The sequence below is a fragment of the Mustela nivalis genome (genome assembly GCF_964662115.1).
Source record: "Mustela nivalis genome assembly, chromosome: 5".
In the NCBI taxonomy this organism is placed as follows: domain Eukaryota; kingdom Metazoa; phylum Chordata; class Mammalia; order Carnivora; family Mustelidae; genus Mustela; species Mustela nivalis.
Window position 1 is genome coordinate 62,824,226 of NC_139024.1, and position 15,519 is coordinate 62,839,744.

At 40.7% G+C, this 15,519-nt stretch overlaps 1 protein-coding gene across 3 annotated transcripts in view; it reads right to left on the minus strand.

Annotated features, from left to right (window-relative positions):
- Positions 1–444: 444 nt before the first annotated feature.
- The window catches only part of ARFGEF3 (ARFGEF family member 3), a 182,397-nt gene continuing 167,322 nt past the window's right edge, over positions 445–15,519 (minus strand). For all 3 annotated transcript variants that reach the window (XM_082731054.1, XM_082731056.1, XM_082731055.1), the window contains 2 exons: positions 12,500–13,721; positions 445–8,125 (listed from right to left, as the gene is read on the minus strand). In XM_082731054.1, the coding sequence (XP_082587180.1) occupies positions 7,934–8,125; positions 12,500–13,721 (1,414 nt within the window). In that variant the 3' untranslated portion in view covers positions 445–7,933. The remainder of the gene's footprint in view (positions 8,126–12,499; positions 13,722–15,519) is intronic.

The following is a 15,519-nucleotide window of genomic DNA, read 5'->3' on the forward strand; positions in this document are numbered from 1 at the left end:
TAATGAATAAATTCCATCATTATCTACTGATACTGTGAATTTATTTTAAAGAAGAAAGATAACTATAGGGGTGCCCTCCTGGCTCAGTCAGTAGAGCATGGGACTCTTGATCTCTGGATTCTGAATTCAGACCTCAGTTAGGTGTGAGGCCTGCTTTAAATAAATAAATAAAATATTAAAAAAATTATATATAGGTTATATATATATATATATATATATATATATATATATATATATATATCTTTAAATGTACTTTCTAGGCATGTACCCAGTTGTTAACAGTGACCATCTCTGTGTTATGGAACTGGAAGGTGCCTCTTCATTCAGTTGTGAAATTCCATGGAGAAAGGAACCTCATTCTTTTGGCCAAATTCTATAAACATAAGGTATTTATATAAATTATTTTGATATACTTACTAGGTAAAGATAACTGTTTCACATAGATTTTTTTTTTAATGCATTTGAATTTTTATTCTACAACACAGGCAACATAAATACAATATCTTTTAAAATATTTTCTCTTTAGAATTTTCATTTTCACTTCAGATAAAATGTACACAAAATACACTTGCAAGCTTGCTTACAGGGACCTGTTAAACAATGAACAGACAGATTCTATCAAATCAAACAGTTTATCAACATACAAAGGAGAGTAGTTTCAGGGTTTCTTTTTTTTAATTAATTTTTTTTTATTAATGTGAGCAAACTAAATAAGAAGGAAAAATAAAAACTGTACTTCCTTGACAAGTCCTTTGGAGTAAACAAAATGTTTCAAGGCTCCTGGTGAATGGGATTGCAAGGATGAATGCTGCATTTTATAGATAGAATGGTATACTGACTCAAATCATTATGGCTATACCAAGCTTCACTTATTTATAATTTTTAGTGGAAACAAGTCAATTCTTTGGCATAGTATAAGAAGGGATAAAAGAATCCTTACCACCCACTGGCTTTATTTAGAGTGGGAAATGGTAGTTGGGGAACTGTTTATAATGTAATTTATTTCTCTTAGAAAAGCAGGAAAATAATCTTAAATAATAGTCTTTTGGCATGATTAGGGCAATAGACATCTTATTCTTAGCTCCCTTCCTCCCACCCCCCACCCATCCACTGAAAACAAATCAACAAAGAAAAATAAGTGAAATTTCTCTTTCCCTCTAGGCACCTGTTCCTGCCCCTATCATGCCATACCTGGATATCCTACCGTATGGTTTCCATTGAAGTGAAACCCAAAATATCAACACCATTAATCTTTGTCCAGTTTTGCCTATTTAGCAGGAAATGAATTTTTATTAAAGAGAGCCACTTCCAACAAAATTTAGATGGAAGAATTGCCAAGGGAGGAATACAAGGTGGCCCACATGTAATTATGAGGTAGCCATGGGTGACCACTGGTGGCTGGTAGTGTCAGGGCCCAAGATTCCCTAACTTGAAAACATATTGTATGGTAGTTCGAAAGACTGGCTTTTAGATTCCCCCCTCCCTTTTTTGGCACCAGTTGGTAACATAAGTTGGAAATAAATTATTCCTAGAGATTACTATTTTAAATTTAATTTGAAAATCAATTACTATTAGAAGAACTAAAAGTAAACCTAATTTCCAAAACAGGTTATGGAAAACAAAAGTGAAATAAACCACTTCGATCATTTCCATCCACAGAAGCAAGAACTTGATTCTTTAGTATCATTAGCACTTTGACATGCTTTCTGATCTCACTAATTCTAGCAAATATTGTCATTACCTTCTGTTCATACAATAATCTAAAGTAATTTAAATGATGTCAGAATATTCAAGCAGAAGGATTTAGAGAAAATTAAATCAATAAGAATGACATGTAATTACTATAGTTTATATGTGGATGATAATTTTAAAGTACTTAAGTTTTTTCTCTTGAATTATTCGACAATTCTTATTTTTTTTAATGCAAAAAGAATTTCCAAAGCTAATTAATCAAAATGTTAAGAAGTAAACTAAGGCCCCACCTATATTTGAATTATGATTTCACTGTATTCCCAAAGCATACTGATGCATGTGTACATTTCTCCCACCATTGGAAGATGAGAGAATACAGTCTTCGCTGTGTGGATACGAACACAACCATGTTTACTGAAAAGTCCTTAAAACAGGCACATGTACTGCTCAAAAGGGAGTTGTTCAGTTTGCAAATTTCTTTGAAATCACTTGGTAGACTCTTGACAGGTACACAGTAAATTAAAATATTAATATACACCTGTTAAGTGAAAGATGAAGGTACATCAAGTAGTGTAACATCATTTTGAAGTGCCAATATTTGGGTAACTAATGAGAGAGAGAAACCTACTGGCAAGCAAGCAACTACTCAAAAACCTCTGGAAGCCAGGAGCCAAGGCTGTGACAGAGTTGAGACGGGAACAGTAAAACTGTAATGCCAGAAGAAACTTAAACCCTACATATTGAAATTTAAAATCACATCAGTACAAGTCAAAGGGTCAACATGATACAAACGATTATCCGTAGAACCAGTGTTTCTAAATACAAAGACAAGAAGTTTACACAGATCTCACTGTTCCATTGAACAGATACATTCATTGTCTTTTAGCTTGTAAAAAACCGAATTGTTGGTATAATAAACCTAGAAACTGGGAAGATGGAATAGGAATGCTGTAGAGAATCCAATCCCAAGTCGTCTGCCCAAGGTTCAGTTTGGGGTTTCTCTTGAGCTTGTTAAGTCAGGCTGATCTTAAAGGTAGTGCTGGAAATTTTTTCAAGGCGGTTGTCAGAGTGTAGTTCCCAGACAAGCAGCACTGGCCTCACCTGGGTCCTTGTCAGAAATGCAAATATCCAGGCCTACTAAATCTGAAACTCTGGGCGTGGGCCCAACAACCTGTGTTTTAACAAGCCCTCCAGGTGATCCTGATGTGTGCTAATGTTTGAGAACCACTTTAGAACAAAGTCAAAAGATACTACACAACCACTACTTAACCTTCAGGATAGGAACTAATAGAACAAATGATTCTTGGTGGTTGAAAGGCTGGAAGGACCATAACTGGATGGGATTCACCAGCAGCTGATCAAGTTTTCTTGCTGAGATGGTCAGCCAGTCTCTCCTTGGAGCTCTCATGCATTATGACACACAGATAGAAGGGAAAGGTTTTGTATGGTACTAGTGGTGTGGTATCGAGTTTTCTTTAATTAATAAGTGGTATCATAGTTTATGAGGAAATCGAGCACTGTTCTCAACTGCGTTTCTCATAAATTATTCCCGGGGATAATTTTTTTTTTTTGGTCTGTTTCCCTGAAGCAATAATTGTGTTTTGGAAATCTAAGTGGTGTTCTAGTCCAAAACTTCATATTAAACTATTTCTTACTTCCACATCAAATACAAACAATTACAAGCAGAGGAAGAGGAGCTCACAGAGAGACAAACAGTTTTCTAGATAGCTCCACTACGAGGGAAGAGAACACAATTTTTTTGATGAAGCATAATTATGAGTTCTTTACTAGTTTCACAAGTCTTGCCCCATAGCAAGTTCATATTTCCAATAAAAAGTGCTTAAAAAGAGTCTCTTGCTTTTTTAAGGCCACACTAAATGTCCCTAGGATCACCTAAGAGGTACCCATGTGTATCCAAGTTCTGTCATCTGCTTAATGCAATATGTTGATTTTCCTTCTGCCTGTTTCCTTGTCTGCAGAGTATGTAGAAATATTCAGGCATATGGCACATGGTTATTATGGATATTGACCTGATGCCCCCAGTACCTGGATCTTTAAACAATCCTGTCTTACCCGTAGCTTCCTCTTCAGAGAGTGCATTTGAAAACTGGTTATAATTTATTTTGCATATTCCCAAACTTTGATGATGACTTCCGTATTTCCTACTGTATACTTCCCAGGGAAGCAAGTAGAGAGGCACTGTTGGCTACAGGGCACTTTATTTTGAGTGGTTCAATGACAATTGAAAAAAGTTTACCAACCGTGTATGTCATTCTGGACACAGACTGCCACGCTTTTCTGTGTAGCAGCTGGCCATAAGCAATACTATTCCATCATTTCCAACTAATTAGGCAAGTTTTCTAAATTACCACGGAAGGCTTGTTTTAAGATTCAAGTTCAGACCTTGTTTTATGTTCACTTAAAATATTATGTTACATGGATCTTTCTCTGTAGAATCACTAGCTTTTTCTTTTTTTAAAACCCTATTTGAAAAATCCCTATATCATAGCAGATCTGGGACACCAATCAGATATTTTCAACTCATTTTAACTTTTTAATTCCTTGAAACACTAAAGTGCTTACTCTGTGTACTTTGAGCACAGTGTCGTAGAGAGCATGGCCTTCAAATTCAGGAACACCTCTTTGGCAACGAGTTTTGCCATTTATTGGCTATCTCAGGCCAGTTTCTTAACCTCCCTGGGTCTGTATCCTCATCTGAAAAAATATGAGGACATCTATGCCCGTTCGGCCAGGTTATTGTGAGAATGGAATGCTAATGCAGGTCAGGTCTACATTCACAGTGGCTCTTGTCAAATGTCACCACGCCCTATGGTTTGTAAATTCTTGCTGTGGTTAACAGCTCCCAACAAAGGTCTTTATTCTGCTTAGTTTGATGGGTGGAGCACAAAAGGATTTTCTTTTCTGAAAAAAACTTTCCTACCTAAGCAGCCTTGTGATGTATTTGGAGGAAGTCAGGGGTTATTCATTATACAATTGCATTACCTTCTTATGGTTATAGATCATTTGACTTTCTCTACTGACTCTGTATAAGCCTTCTTCTTAAAACAGCAAAAACTAAAAGCCTGGTGATACTGTGCCAAGAAGTTTCCATTTAAAGGTACTTTTGAATTATGTTAAGTCTTTGTCACATTTGATTGCAAATATTTTAATCTGAGCTGTTATGTATGTTAGAATCTGCCTTGATCAGTCACTAAATAGCATAAAGATGGTAGAAAATGTCTTAGTTTTATATTGATGGTGAAGGCTAGAAAATAATCATAAGGGGAGAGATAATAAGGTGGTGTAAAGAGGCAGCCCAACCATTTTTAGAAGCTAATCAGGAGAGGCAAGTGCTGGGAGAGATCTTAGCCTTCCATCAAACTCTGCCCTTATGGCAAGGAAAAATCTGATGATAAGTGTGGTCTGCTTGGTGGCCAGGAATTCCTACACACTTTCAATTTTCTAAGTGCTTTCATGATACATACTTTACCAAAATATTAAAGAGTAATTCCCAACCTTAGAGTAAATACAGGCAACTGAAAGCAACATGAAAATCTTATTCTGCTTAGATCAGTAAATATATGGTAGTGACTGTTTTTAACCACCAAGGCTGTCTTGACCTTGGTCTTTCAGAGACCCTGGGCTAGAGGGAGTGAAGGAAGAGATGGGGAAAGGCAGAAGCCAAGACACCAAGAGAGTGTGAGTGGTTGACCAGGGCAGTCTGGAAAGGGATCGCTTATCTACTTAGGGTTCCTCTCCACCCCTGGAGAAGACAGACTTCACTGTGCCCTGAAGTCCTATTCATTAGAGATTGTTTGCATCAGGCAAATACAACTGCAAATACCTCTGGGAAGCATTAAGGTGGTTTAGTTAGCTTTCTGCTTCAAATCTGATGTAGATCTGTAGCACGGGGTATGCTGGGAATGGAAATGGGCAGAGACGAATGTAGACCTTGGGGTAGACTGCAGAATACATGATGGGAAGGGGCCAAAACCATCTTAAAAACTGTAGGTAAAGAACTATGTACAATTCCTCACTTTTTAATTCTTGGAACCTGTGAAAAGTTTATTTTCATAAACTAGCCTTGGATATCATAATAGAAAATCTATGGGAGAATGGATTCTGATTTCTAAACAATTAACATACTCTGGCACATGACATTCTACATTGAAACTGGCTTTGCTTGAATTTTTATACTTCTTAAAAAGTTGCTACATATAAGCATTTTATAATTATTCTGATTTGACACTCTACTGAAGTTTCTTCCTCACCCCCAAAGTAAATTTTGGGGTCCTCATGGGAAAAAGGGGAGCTAAACCTCAGATAAGCAGTAAATCATGGTGATTCTGTTTCTTTTTGTAGCTTTTGTTAAAACAAAAAAGAGAACGTACCTTTCAATTCTACTTCCAAAATGTAAAAATTATATAGACTATAGCTCATTGCTATCCCCGAAGGTCATTGCTTAAGATCAAATAGTTGATCTGTTTCTAAACTTATTTGTCTATGGGGTAAAACCGAAGGCAAAGAGAGTATGTTGTGGAACTGAAATATGTCTTCTGAACTCTGTGGTGATTTCTAGATGGTATATGGAATGATGGGGTTCTTTTAGTTTGCCTAAATAAATCAGGGAACCCTGTCTTCATCTTAACCTTGTAGATAGTTACATATTTCTCAAGGAAGATAAAGTTTACAAATCCAGCACTGAGTAAAGTTCTAAGTTTTAAATCCTTACTTCTATACCGAAGAGTTGATGTTTTATTTTAAAAGAATGATACTCAATTATGAACACATTTTTAGGGCCTGGGAAAATGATAACATATGTCTTAGCAACTAACTCTACTTTCTAGAATGTACACGAACGAGTGGGCCTGACTGAGGCGTTTCAATTATTATAATTTAAGAACTACAGAGTATGTTGTAAATAAGATAAAGTTTCCAAATTAATTTTCTAGTTCTATCTAAAAAAAAAAAAAATCCATGTAAAAATAGCCATTTAGAAAGACCTCAGACATAGGGTAAATTTACTTTCCTGAGAGGACAAATATTTTAAATTGAAAAACTTAATGTCCTAAATTTCACCGGGTCCCCTCCTCCTTCAGTTTTCTTTTCTTCTGAGACTAGAGCTTGGATGTCGGACACTGCAATTTGATGGGACGCTTGTATAATATTTTAAGGTTTCAAATGACTTCCTCCCACTCTCCTTTCTCACCCCTCCCAGCTGTCTCCCTACCACCCCACTTCCTGCCCCGCTCCCTGAGAAGTCTGCTCGCTGCATGGAGAACGGAGTCCTTTCCTCCAAGGGTGCTGATACAAAATGAGTTGCATTTTAACATTTTGTTTTCTTAAAAACCTGATGTTCTGCCTTATGTTCAGATAACTGGAGCATAGAAATGTCTGTGCAACAAGAAACTAAGGCACCATTTTTTCCCTTTCCTTTCCTGTTTGGCCTTGGGAGCAAAAAGCAAAGACTAATGGGAAGCCAGGGTGGCAGGGCAAGTCTCACGTCTCCTGGCGAGAACTGTATCAGCCACTGTACTGGGAGCTGTGTGTCAACAGCTGCCAGGACACAGACTTAAAACCTTGCCAGGAAAGCATTTTCTTCCTTGAGAAATAGGGAAATAAAGGCACAACAGCACCTTTAAAAAAGTTGGTTATGCCAACCAGAAAATCTTGACAATTTAGGACAACTTTGAAATGTTCTGGAACATGTTACAGAGAAAGTCCTCCCTTTCTTACTTATGACACCCAGAATTGTTTTTCCAGCTGTCTTCTTCCCTGCTAAGCCCATAATCATAATGGAAATCTTCCTCCGATGAAGAATGTCCACTACTAGATGCCAGAGTGCCTACACACCAGCATGACTTACCAGTGGATGTTTCCTTAACAATTGCATTTAAAAGGGAAAAAATCAAATGGATCAGTGTGGTGTAGTCCTTTGAAGGACGACTCCTTTTGGGAGTAGCATGGCAGGCAAAAGCACTGGGAAATAAACATCAAGATTTAGAAACGTGTCAAAGAATGGAGACTTTTCTGAAATGATGTGCAAAATCAGAGTATCATTGGTGTCCTCCAAATACAAGGTGAGTGTCCAGAATGGCCCCAGTGCTGATTAGCGAGGGATGGGTAGACTCTTCTCCAAGACACTGGTTTCAGTGGGGCTGGTGGTGGGGCAAATGCTATCCATTGGGGATTGGTGGGCATTCTCTAACCTTCGAGATTGTGTTTCCTCAATGTGAATCTTCTACACGATGATGTCATAGACCCGGCCCACTCTGCCCAGCCATTCCCTCACAGCCTGACGCACTCTGATGTCTGTTACGTGGCAGGTCAGCTGGCTGATGCATGGGAACACCGCCGGCTGGAGGGCTGTGAAGGTCTGGTCTGGAAGGATCTGAATCTGGTTGAGAACGGTTAGCACCATGTTGGTCCAGGCCTACGAGAAAGGATTAAGGAGAATTATTAGCAGCTTTTTCTTGGTTCATTTGAACTCTCGGGTGTGTGGCAAAGCCCTACCAATTGGCAGGTGAGTTTTCTCAGGCTTTAGGTTGCAATAAATCAGTCTTTAGTAATTTATAAACGTTGTCACTTTAAGTTCATCTATACAAGGCAGAGCAGAGTCTCCTTTAACATTAGGAATACCTTATTTTCAGGTTTCATGGACTACCGGCATACCTTGTTTTATTGTGCTTTGCTTTACTATACTGTGTTTCCCAGATAGTTTTTTTCTTTCTTTTTTTCTTTTCAGATTGAACATCTGTGCAGCCCTGTGTGGAGCATGTTCATTGGTGGTACCATTTTCCCCACAGTATTTGCTCACTTGGTATCTCTGTGTCACATTTTGGTAATTCTCATAATATTTCAAACTTTTGCATTATTATTATATTTGTTATGGTGATCTGTGCTCAGTGATCTTTGATGATGCGATTGCTTGTTTTGGGTGCCTATATAGAATGGTAAAAATACTCATAAATGTGTGTGTTCTGACTGCTCCACTGACCAGGTCCTTCATCTCTCTCCTGCTGCTCAGGTCTCCCTACTCCCTGAGAGACAACTGTTACTGAAGCTAGGCCAATTAATAACCCCACACTGGCCTCTAAAGTTTTCAAAGAAAAGGAAGAGTCACAGGTCTCTCCCCTTAAATCAAAACCTAGAAATGATTACGCTTAGTGAGGAAGGCATGCTGAAAGCCAAGACTGGCAGAAGAGCCTAGCTTCTAGCCTAGGTAAGCCAAGTTGTGAATGCAAAGGGAAAGTTCCTGAAGGAAATGAAAAGTTCTACTCCAGTGAAGATACAGATGACAAGAAAGAGAAACAACCTTAGTGCTGATACAGAGAAAGTCTGAGTGGTCTGGACAGAAGATCAAAGCAGCCACAACATTCCCTTCAGCCAAAGCCTAATCCAGAGCAAGGTGCTAACTCTCTTCAATTCTGTGAGGGCTAGGGAGGTGCGGAAGCTGCAGAAGAAAAGTCTGAAGCTTTCAGAAGTGGGTTCATAAGGTTTACGGGAAAAAGCTATTTCCATAACAGAAAGTTGCAAGGTGAAGTAGCAAGTGCTGATGTAAAAGCTGTAGGAAGTTCTCCAAAAGGTCTGGCTCAGATCATTCATGAAGCTGGCTACATTAGACAACAGATTTTCAGAGTAGATAAAATAGCTGTCTATGGGAAGATGCCATCTAGGACATCATAGCAATAGAGGAGAAGTCAATGGCTGGCTTGAAAGAACAGGCTGACTCTCTAGTTAGGGGTTAATGCAGCTGGGGCTTTCAGCAGAAGCCAGTGCTCCTTTACCATTCTGAAAATTCTAGAACCCTTAAGAATTATACTAAATCTACTCTGCCTGTGCTCCATAAATGGAAGAACAAAACCTGGATGACAGCACATCTGTTTACAACACGGTTTATTGAATATTTTAAGCCCACTGTTGAGAACTACTACCCAGAAAAAAAGATTCTTTTTAAAATACTACTACTTTTTGAAAATAGTACAGAGGTTGCTCAAGAAAAAAACAGAGTTACCCTACAACCCAGCAATTGCACCACTGGGTATTTATCCCAAAGATACAAATGTAGTGAAATGAAGGGGCACCTGTACCCCATTGTTCATAGCAGCAATGTCCATGATAGCCAAACTGTGAAGGAGCCAAGATGCCCTTCAGCAGATAAATGGATAAAGAAGATGTGGTTCATATAGACAATGGAATATTACTCAACCATCAGAAAGGTTGAATACCTACCATTTGCATTGACATGGATGAAACTGGAGGGGATTATGCTAAGTGAAATAAGTCAATTAGAAAAAGACAACTGTCATTTGGTTTCACTCCTATGTGGAACATGAGGAATAGCGCAGAAGACCATAGGGGAAAGGGAGGGAAAACTAAATGGGAAGAAATCAGAGAGGGAGACAAACCAAGAGAGACTCTTGACCCCAGGAGACAACCTGAGGGTTGCAGAAGAGAGGGGGTTAGGGGATAGAGTAACTGGGTGATGGGCATTAAGAAGGGCCCATGATCTGATGAGCACTGGGTGTGATATGCAACTAATGGATCACTGAACACTACATCAAAAACTAATGATTGTCCTATTTGCTGGTTAATTGAAATTAAAAAAAATAAAAAACAGTACTGCTCATTGATAATGCTCTGGTTACTTAAGAGCTCTGATGGAGATACACAGTGAGATTACTGCTATTTTCATGCCCACTAACACAACATCTCTTCTGCAGTCCATGGACCAAGGAGTCATTATATAAGAAATCCATTTTGTAAAGCTATGGCTGCCATGGATAGTGATTCCTCTGATAGATCTGGGCAAAGTATATTGAGAACCTGGACAAATATTCACTATTCTAGATGCCATTAAGAACATTCGTGATTCATGGGAAGAGATCAAGACATCAACATGAACATCAACAAGCTGATTCCAACCTCATGGATGACGGTGAGGGTTCAGGACTTCAGTGGTAGAAGTAACTGTGGTGGGAACAGCACGGGAACTAGAATTAGCCTGCAGATGGGACTGGACTGCCACAATCTCTTGATAAAACTTGCACAGATGAGGAGCTGCTGCTTATGGATGAGCAAAAAAGTGGCTTCTTGAGATGGAAACTACTCCTGGTGAAGATGCCATGAGGATTGTTGACGTGATAACTAAGGATTTAGAATATCATATAAATTTAGTTGATAAAGCAGCTTCAGGGTTTGAGAAGACTGACTCCCATTTTGAAAGAAGTTCTACTGTGGGTAAATGTTACCAAACAGCATTGCATGCTACAGAGAAATTGTTCGTGAAAGAGTCAATGCAGTAAACTTTATTGCTGCCTTACTTTAAGAAACTGTCACAGCCATCCCAACCTTCAGCAACCACTACCCTGCTCAGTCAGCAGCCATCAATGTCGAGGCCAGAACTTCCATTGGCCAAAAGACTGGCAGAAAACTTCAGACGATGGTTAGCATTTTTTAGCAATAAAGTATTTTTTAAATTAAGGTATGTGTATAGATATATATATTTCTAGATATGTTATTACACACTTTATAGACTACAGTATAGTGTAAACATAAATTTCACACGTACTGGGAAACCAAAAAATTCATCTGACTCACTTTGATATTTGCTTTACTGCAGTTGTCTGGAGTCAAACCAACAGTATCTCCAAGTTATGCCTGCACACAAATCTTATTTATTCCTCAGATTTTTAAAGGCACTCTTGCCTTCTCATAATGAAATTTCCATAGGACATAGGACATTCTTAATTATCAGTCTCTATAATGCCTAGCAAACTGGAATAGGACTACCTTCCCTCAGTAACTTTTTAAAACCATAAGCAAATCTCCAAGACATGAAGAAAATTAAGACATGTTATTTGTCAAGAAGGTCATCTATTATAGAACAACCATACATTTTCATTTGATTGGACTTTTACAAATCTAGTCTGCTTTTTCTGGATTCTGAAGTTTGGTTCTACATTCAAGTACCTTACAGGGAAATAAGGCATCCAACAAGAGTCATGCTAAGTCCAAATTTATGTTTATTCTGAGGACATGTTTTTGTGTCCGTTCACAGAATCCTTGGATCTCAGATCTTCCAACTTATGCCTGTGACAGGAGCCCAAATTTAAACACCTGGATTATTTTTAAAGGGTCTCTATGACTTTAGATTTTTCTGTTTCTCTTTTACTGTCTCATCTATTCTTAAATTGAACAAATAGCACTAACACTGTTTTCTTCTCAAGCTGAGTTTTTCATGTACCATTACGAGTATTAAGTATATGAAGTATATGAAGAAACAGGAATAGTCAAAGCCCTCTAAAAAATGAGATGTGTTATGTGCTCCTAATGGGTTAGAAAGCCTCGAGATGAAAACATTGGTGTTCATGGTATAACCACACAATAACAGGCACTTTGCTTTTTTTCCTTTACACGTTTCTTCCATGCCTCTTCCAATCATCAACTCAGGACCCTATGCCAGTAAAAGCACATCTCCTTAAGAAGTTTCAGCTTCAACTTGTTTATCCAGGTGAGTTCTGAGTTCTCAGTATCTCGTATAACCCTTAAAAATAATTCCTGAAGTTACGTAAGAGTAAAATTGCACACTGATATATTGACCCAGATGGATGCTCCGGGTTAGTCTCGGCCCTCTGACTTTGGTGGGGAAATGGGTTGGTCTCCTACTGGTGTCTATCGACTTACACAATGTGTGAGTGTTCCATGAGGGGGACACGTCTGTCCCTGGAAGGCTAGCCCCCCCACACCCCCAACACACAGACTGCTAGGTGTGCCTCCAGGCATCCCCAGGCTGATGGGAACCCACCTGGATCTGTGCTTCCGCGTCCCTCACAGAGACACTCAGGGAGCTCCCGGTGGAGCCGGAGCGGGGCCTCTTCTCCTGTCGCAGCAGCTCGGGGCCCGCGCTGAATGAATGGCGCATCTGGCCCTGGTCTATCAAGTGCTGGGGACGCTGAAGCAGCGGGGAGTCCTGGCCCCGCGGACCCAGTGGCTCTCCCTTCTTCTCCCCTTTGACCTCTTTGGGGAACGTGGGCAGGTTATGCTGCTGCTTCCTCCTTTTGTATTCGGTCATCAGTTTGGAGATGGTTTTGTCGGCGGCCATGGTGTAGATCTTGTTGCCCGCGTTCTCCCACCATTCCTTCCTCCGGCTGGGGTCCTTCTTCTCCACCTTGGGACTCGGCGGCAGCAGCAGCAAGTCCCCGCCGCCCGCCCTCAGGCTGCTGGCCTCACTGGCGTGATCCCGGGTCTGGCTCCGGTCGTCCTCGGAAGGGGTGTCTTTCCCTGAGAAGCCCCCGGTTGAGGGGGTGGACGACTCCGACTGGAAGGACGGAAGGATGAAGAACGGGTCAGTCTTGAAGACGGGGGCCTCCTCCAGGCTGCTCTCCAGGTCCAGGTGCATCTGGATGTAGTTGTTGCACAGCTCCATGCACAGCTTGTGCAGCCGCTTGACCAGCCACACCCAGTCGGCGTTGCTGATGGGCTGCACGCTCAGGGAGGGCAGCCGGGCCCGCCACTGCCTCTTCTCCTTGCCCCTCGGGGGGCTCACCTGGGCCGTCTCCTCGAAAATGTCCTCGTCTTCGGATGAACACTGCTGGGACGAATCTGTGCTTCTCTCCTCATCCTCAAAAAGCACCTTCTTCACTTGCTCGGCGGTGATGGTTTCCTGGTTGGTGAGGACAGCACAGACCAGGGCGTGGAAATAAATATTAAAACTCATGGCGGACTGGCGGTAGAGGTTGGCCGCGCCTCCAATGCCCGATACCTTCTTGAGCAGGCACTTCAGCCCGGGGCTGGTGTCGAACTCCCGCGCCGTCCTGTACGAGTCCAGCAGCAGGTCAAAGATGACCGCCAGGTTCTGCATGGAGATGTACCTGAGGAAGCCGGCCAGCTTGGCCTCTGGGACTTGCACTGTCTTCTCCTCCCCAGGGGAGGGGCCCTTGACGAACTCTTCTAACAAGATGTCATATAAGTTCTGGAGTAACACCTGATGGGATAGCAGGCTCACCACAATTTCCCTGAAAGAAACGCTTCAAATGAAAAGAAGGGATTGATTAGTAGCTTTCTGCCCAATGTGGGTTACTTGAAAGGGATTCCAGTGTTACACATTTTAGAATGACATAGGCAAAACTATAGGCAAAACTGCTTTATTTCAATGCCTTCTTTTAAAAAGGGCAAACTTGGGGGCGCCTGGTTAGGCGGCTTCCTTCGACTCAGCTCGTGATCCCGGGGTCCTGGGATCGGACCCTGCATCAGTCTCCCTGCTCAGCGGGGCGTCTGCTTCTCCTTCTCTCTCTGCAGCCTCCCCAACTCCGACATGCTCGCTTTCTTTCTCAAGTAGAGAAATAAAATCTTAAAAAAAAATTAAAGGCCAACTTCTGGAGCCATTACATGATCACCATTTTAGTCATGATTAATGGAATTGCCGATACTTCCTAAAATCTAGGCACTGTATGGTATTACTGTTTTATAAAAGAAAAAGAAAGTGGCTTTCTTCTCTACTGTGTAGGCTTTTTTCTCAACCCCAAAGCTGTGAGCAATCTCACTGAAGTCTAGCTTTCTAGGGACCAAACCAGTTTACCAGGATTAACTTTTAATGTCTTTGGTGAGTAGATGTAAAAACTTCAGTGCTTCCAACACGTGAGATGGATGAGGTCCAAACATTCGCAATATTAATAAATAATATAAGTCAAAGCTTTTTAAGCCAAACCTAGGAGAGAGAAAGCCATGTTCGCTCAACACGTACAATTCTCTTTCGTGTCCGTTCCTGCTATCATGGCCCACAGGACACCTCTGTGGACCCTGAATGCTCTTTTGGATGCACTGAGATGCCCCTCAGGTCAGCTATGTGGCATGGGGGTGGGGTGAACCTTCCATGGACACCTGACCAGGACTCCTGGTTGAGAAGCGGGCACAGCCCACATAAGAAAGCCTTCAAAGTGCTCTTTGGTGATTCGGCCTCTTTTGTTTGGTTGGATTCTTAGACTAAGAAAAGAATTTCAATTCTAGGCACTACCTTTACTAAATATTTTAATTCACCCTTGTGGTTTGTGGTTTATGGTTTCACTTTGTTTTCAGTGCTCTTGGAATTGCATGAAAGTAGCTTATGCTATTATGTTGCAAACTAATTTTCCTCACAGGGTAATTATAAAATTATGATCCTCAGATTAATTGCTTATTTCAGAGATCCAACTATTATATCAATATGTCTAGCCATGACCTTGCATTTAAAAAAAGGACTCTTTTAGCAGAAAAGAACACAAATGCTTCATACATTTAAGGGCTGAACTTGCCCTTGGTGGGGTGGTACACTGAGTGAACACAGTAGGCTCAGGCCAGATCTGTCATTTACAGACTCCAACCCTTTCTAACAAATCACTGAAGTAATTTTTTCTTTTTGGTGGTAAAATATACATGATATAAAGGAGGTATTTGAGCCATTTTTAAAAGTACAATTCAGTGGCATTAAGCACCTGCACAATTTTGGGTAACTACACCACCATTTCTAGAATCTTTTCATCCCAAACTCAATACCCCTTGAATAATAACTCCCCATTCCCTCCCCCCTCCTTTTGGTAAATTATTTAAGGTATTAAGAACTGTGAATATGCATTTTTCTGGAGAAGAGGGCTCAAAAAGCCACCAAGTTGGTCTAACGCTTCATGTCTACAGCTATAGGACTCTAACTAAAGGGAACTCCTGTCACCAGGCACTCAGGTCTGTTCCCTTGTCTGTCGGCCCCAGTACACTATGCAGGGCAGCCTGTTATTCCTCTATGTCCCAGGGTCTGGGAAACTGGTGAGAACAGTACTCAGTAAGTGTCCAGGA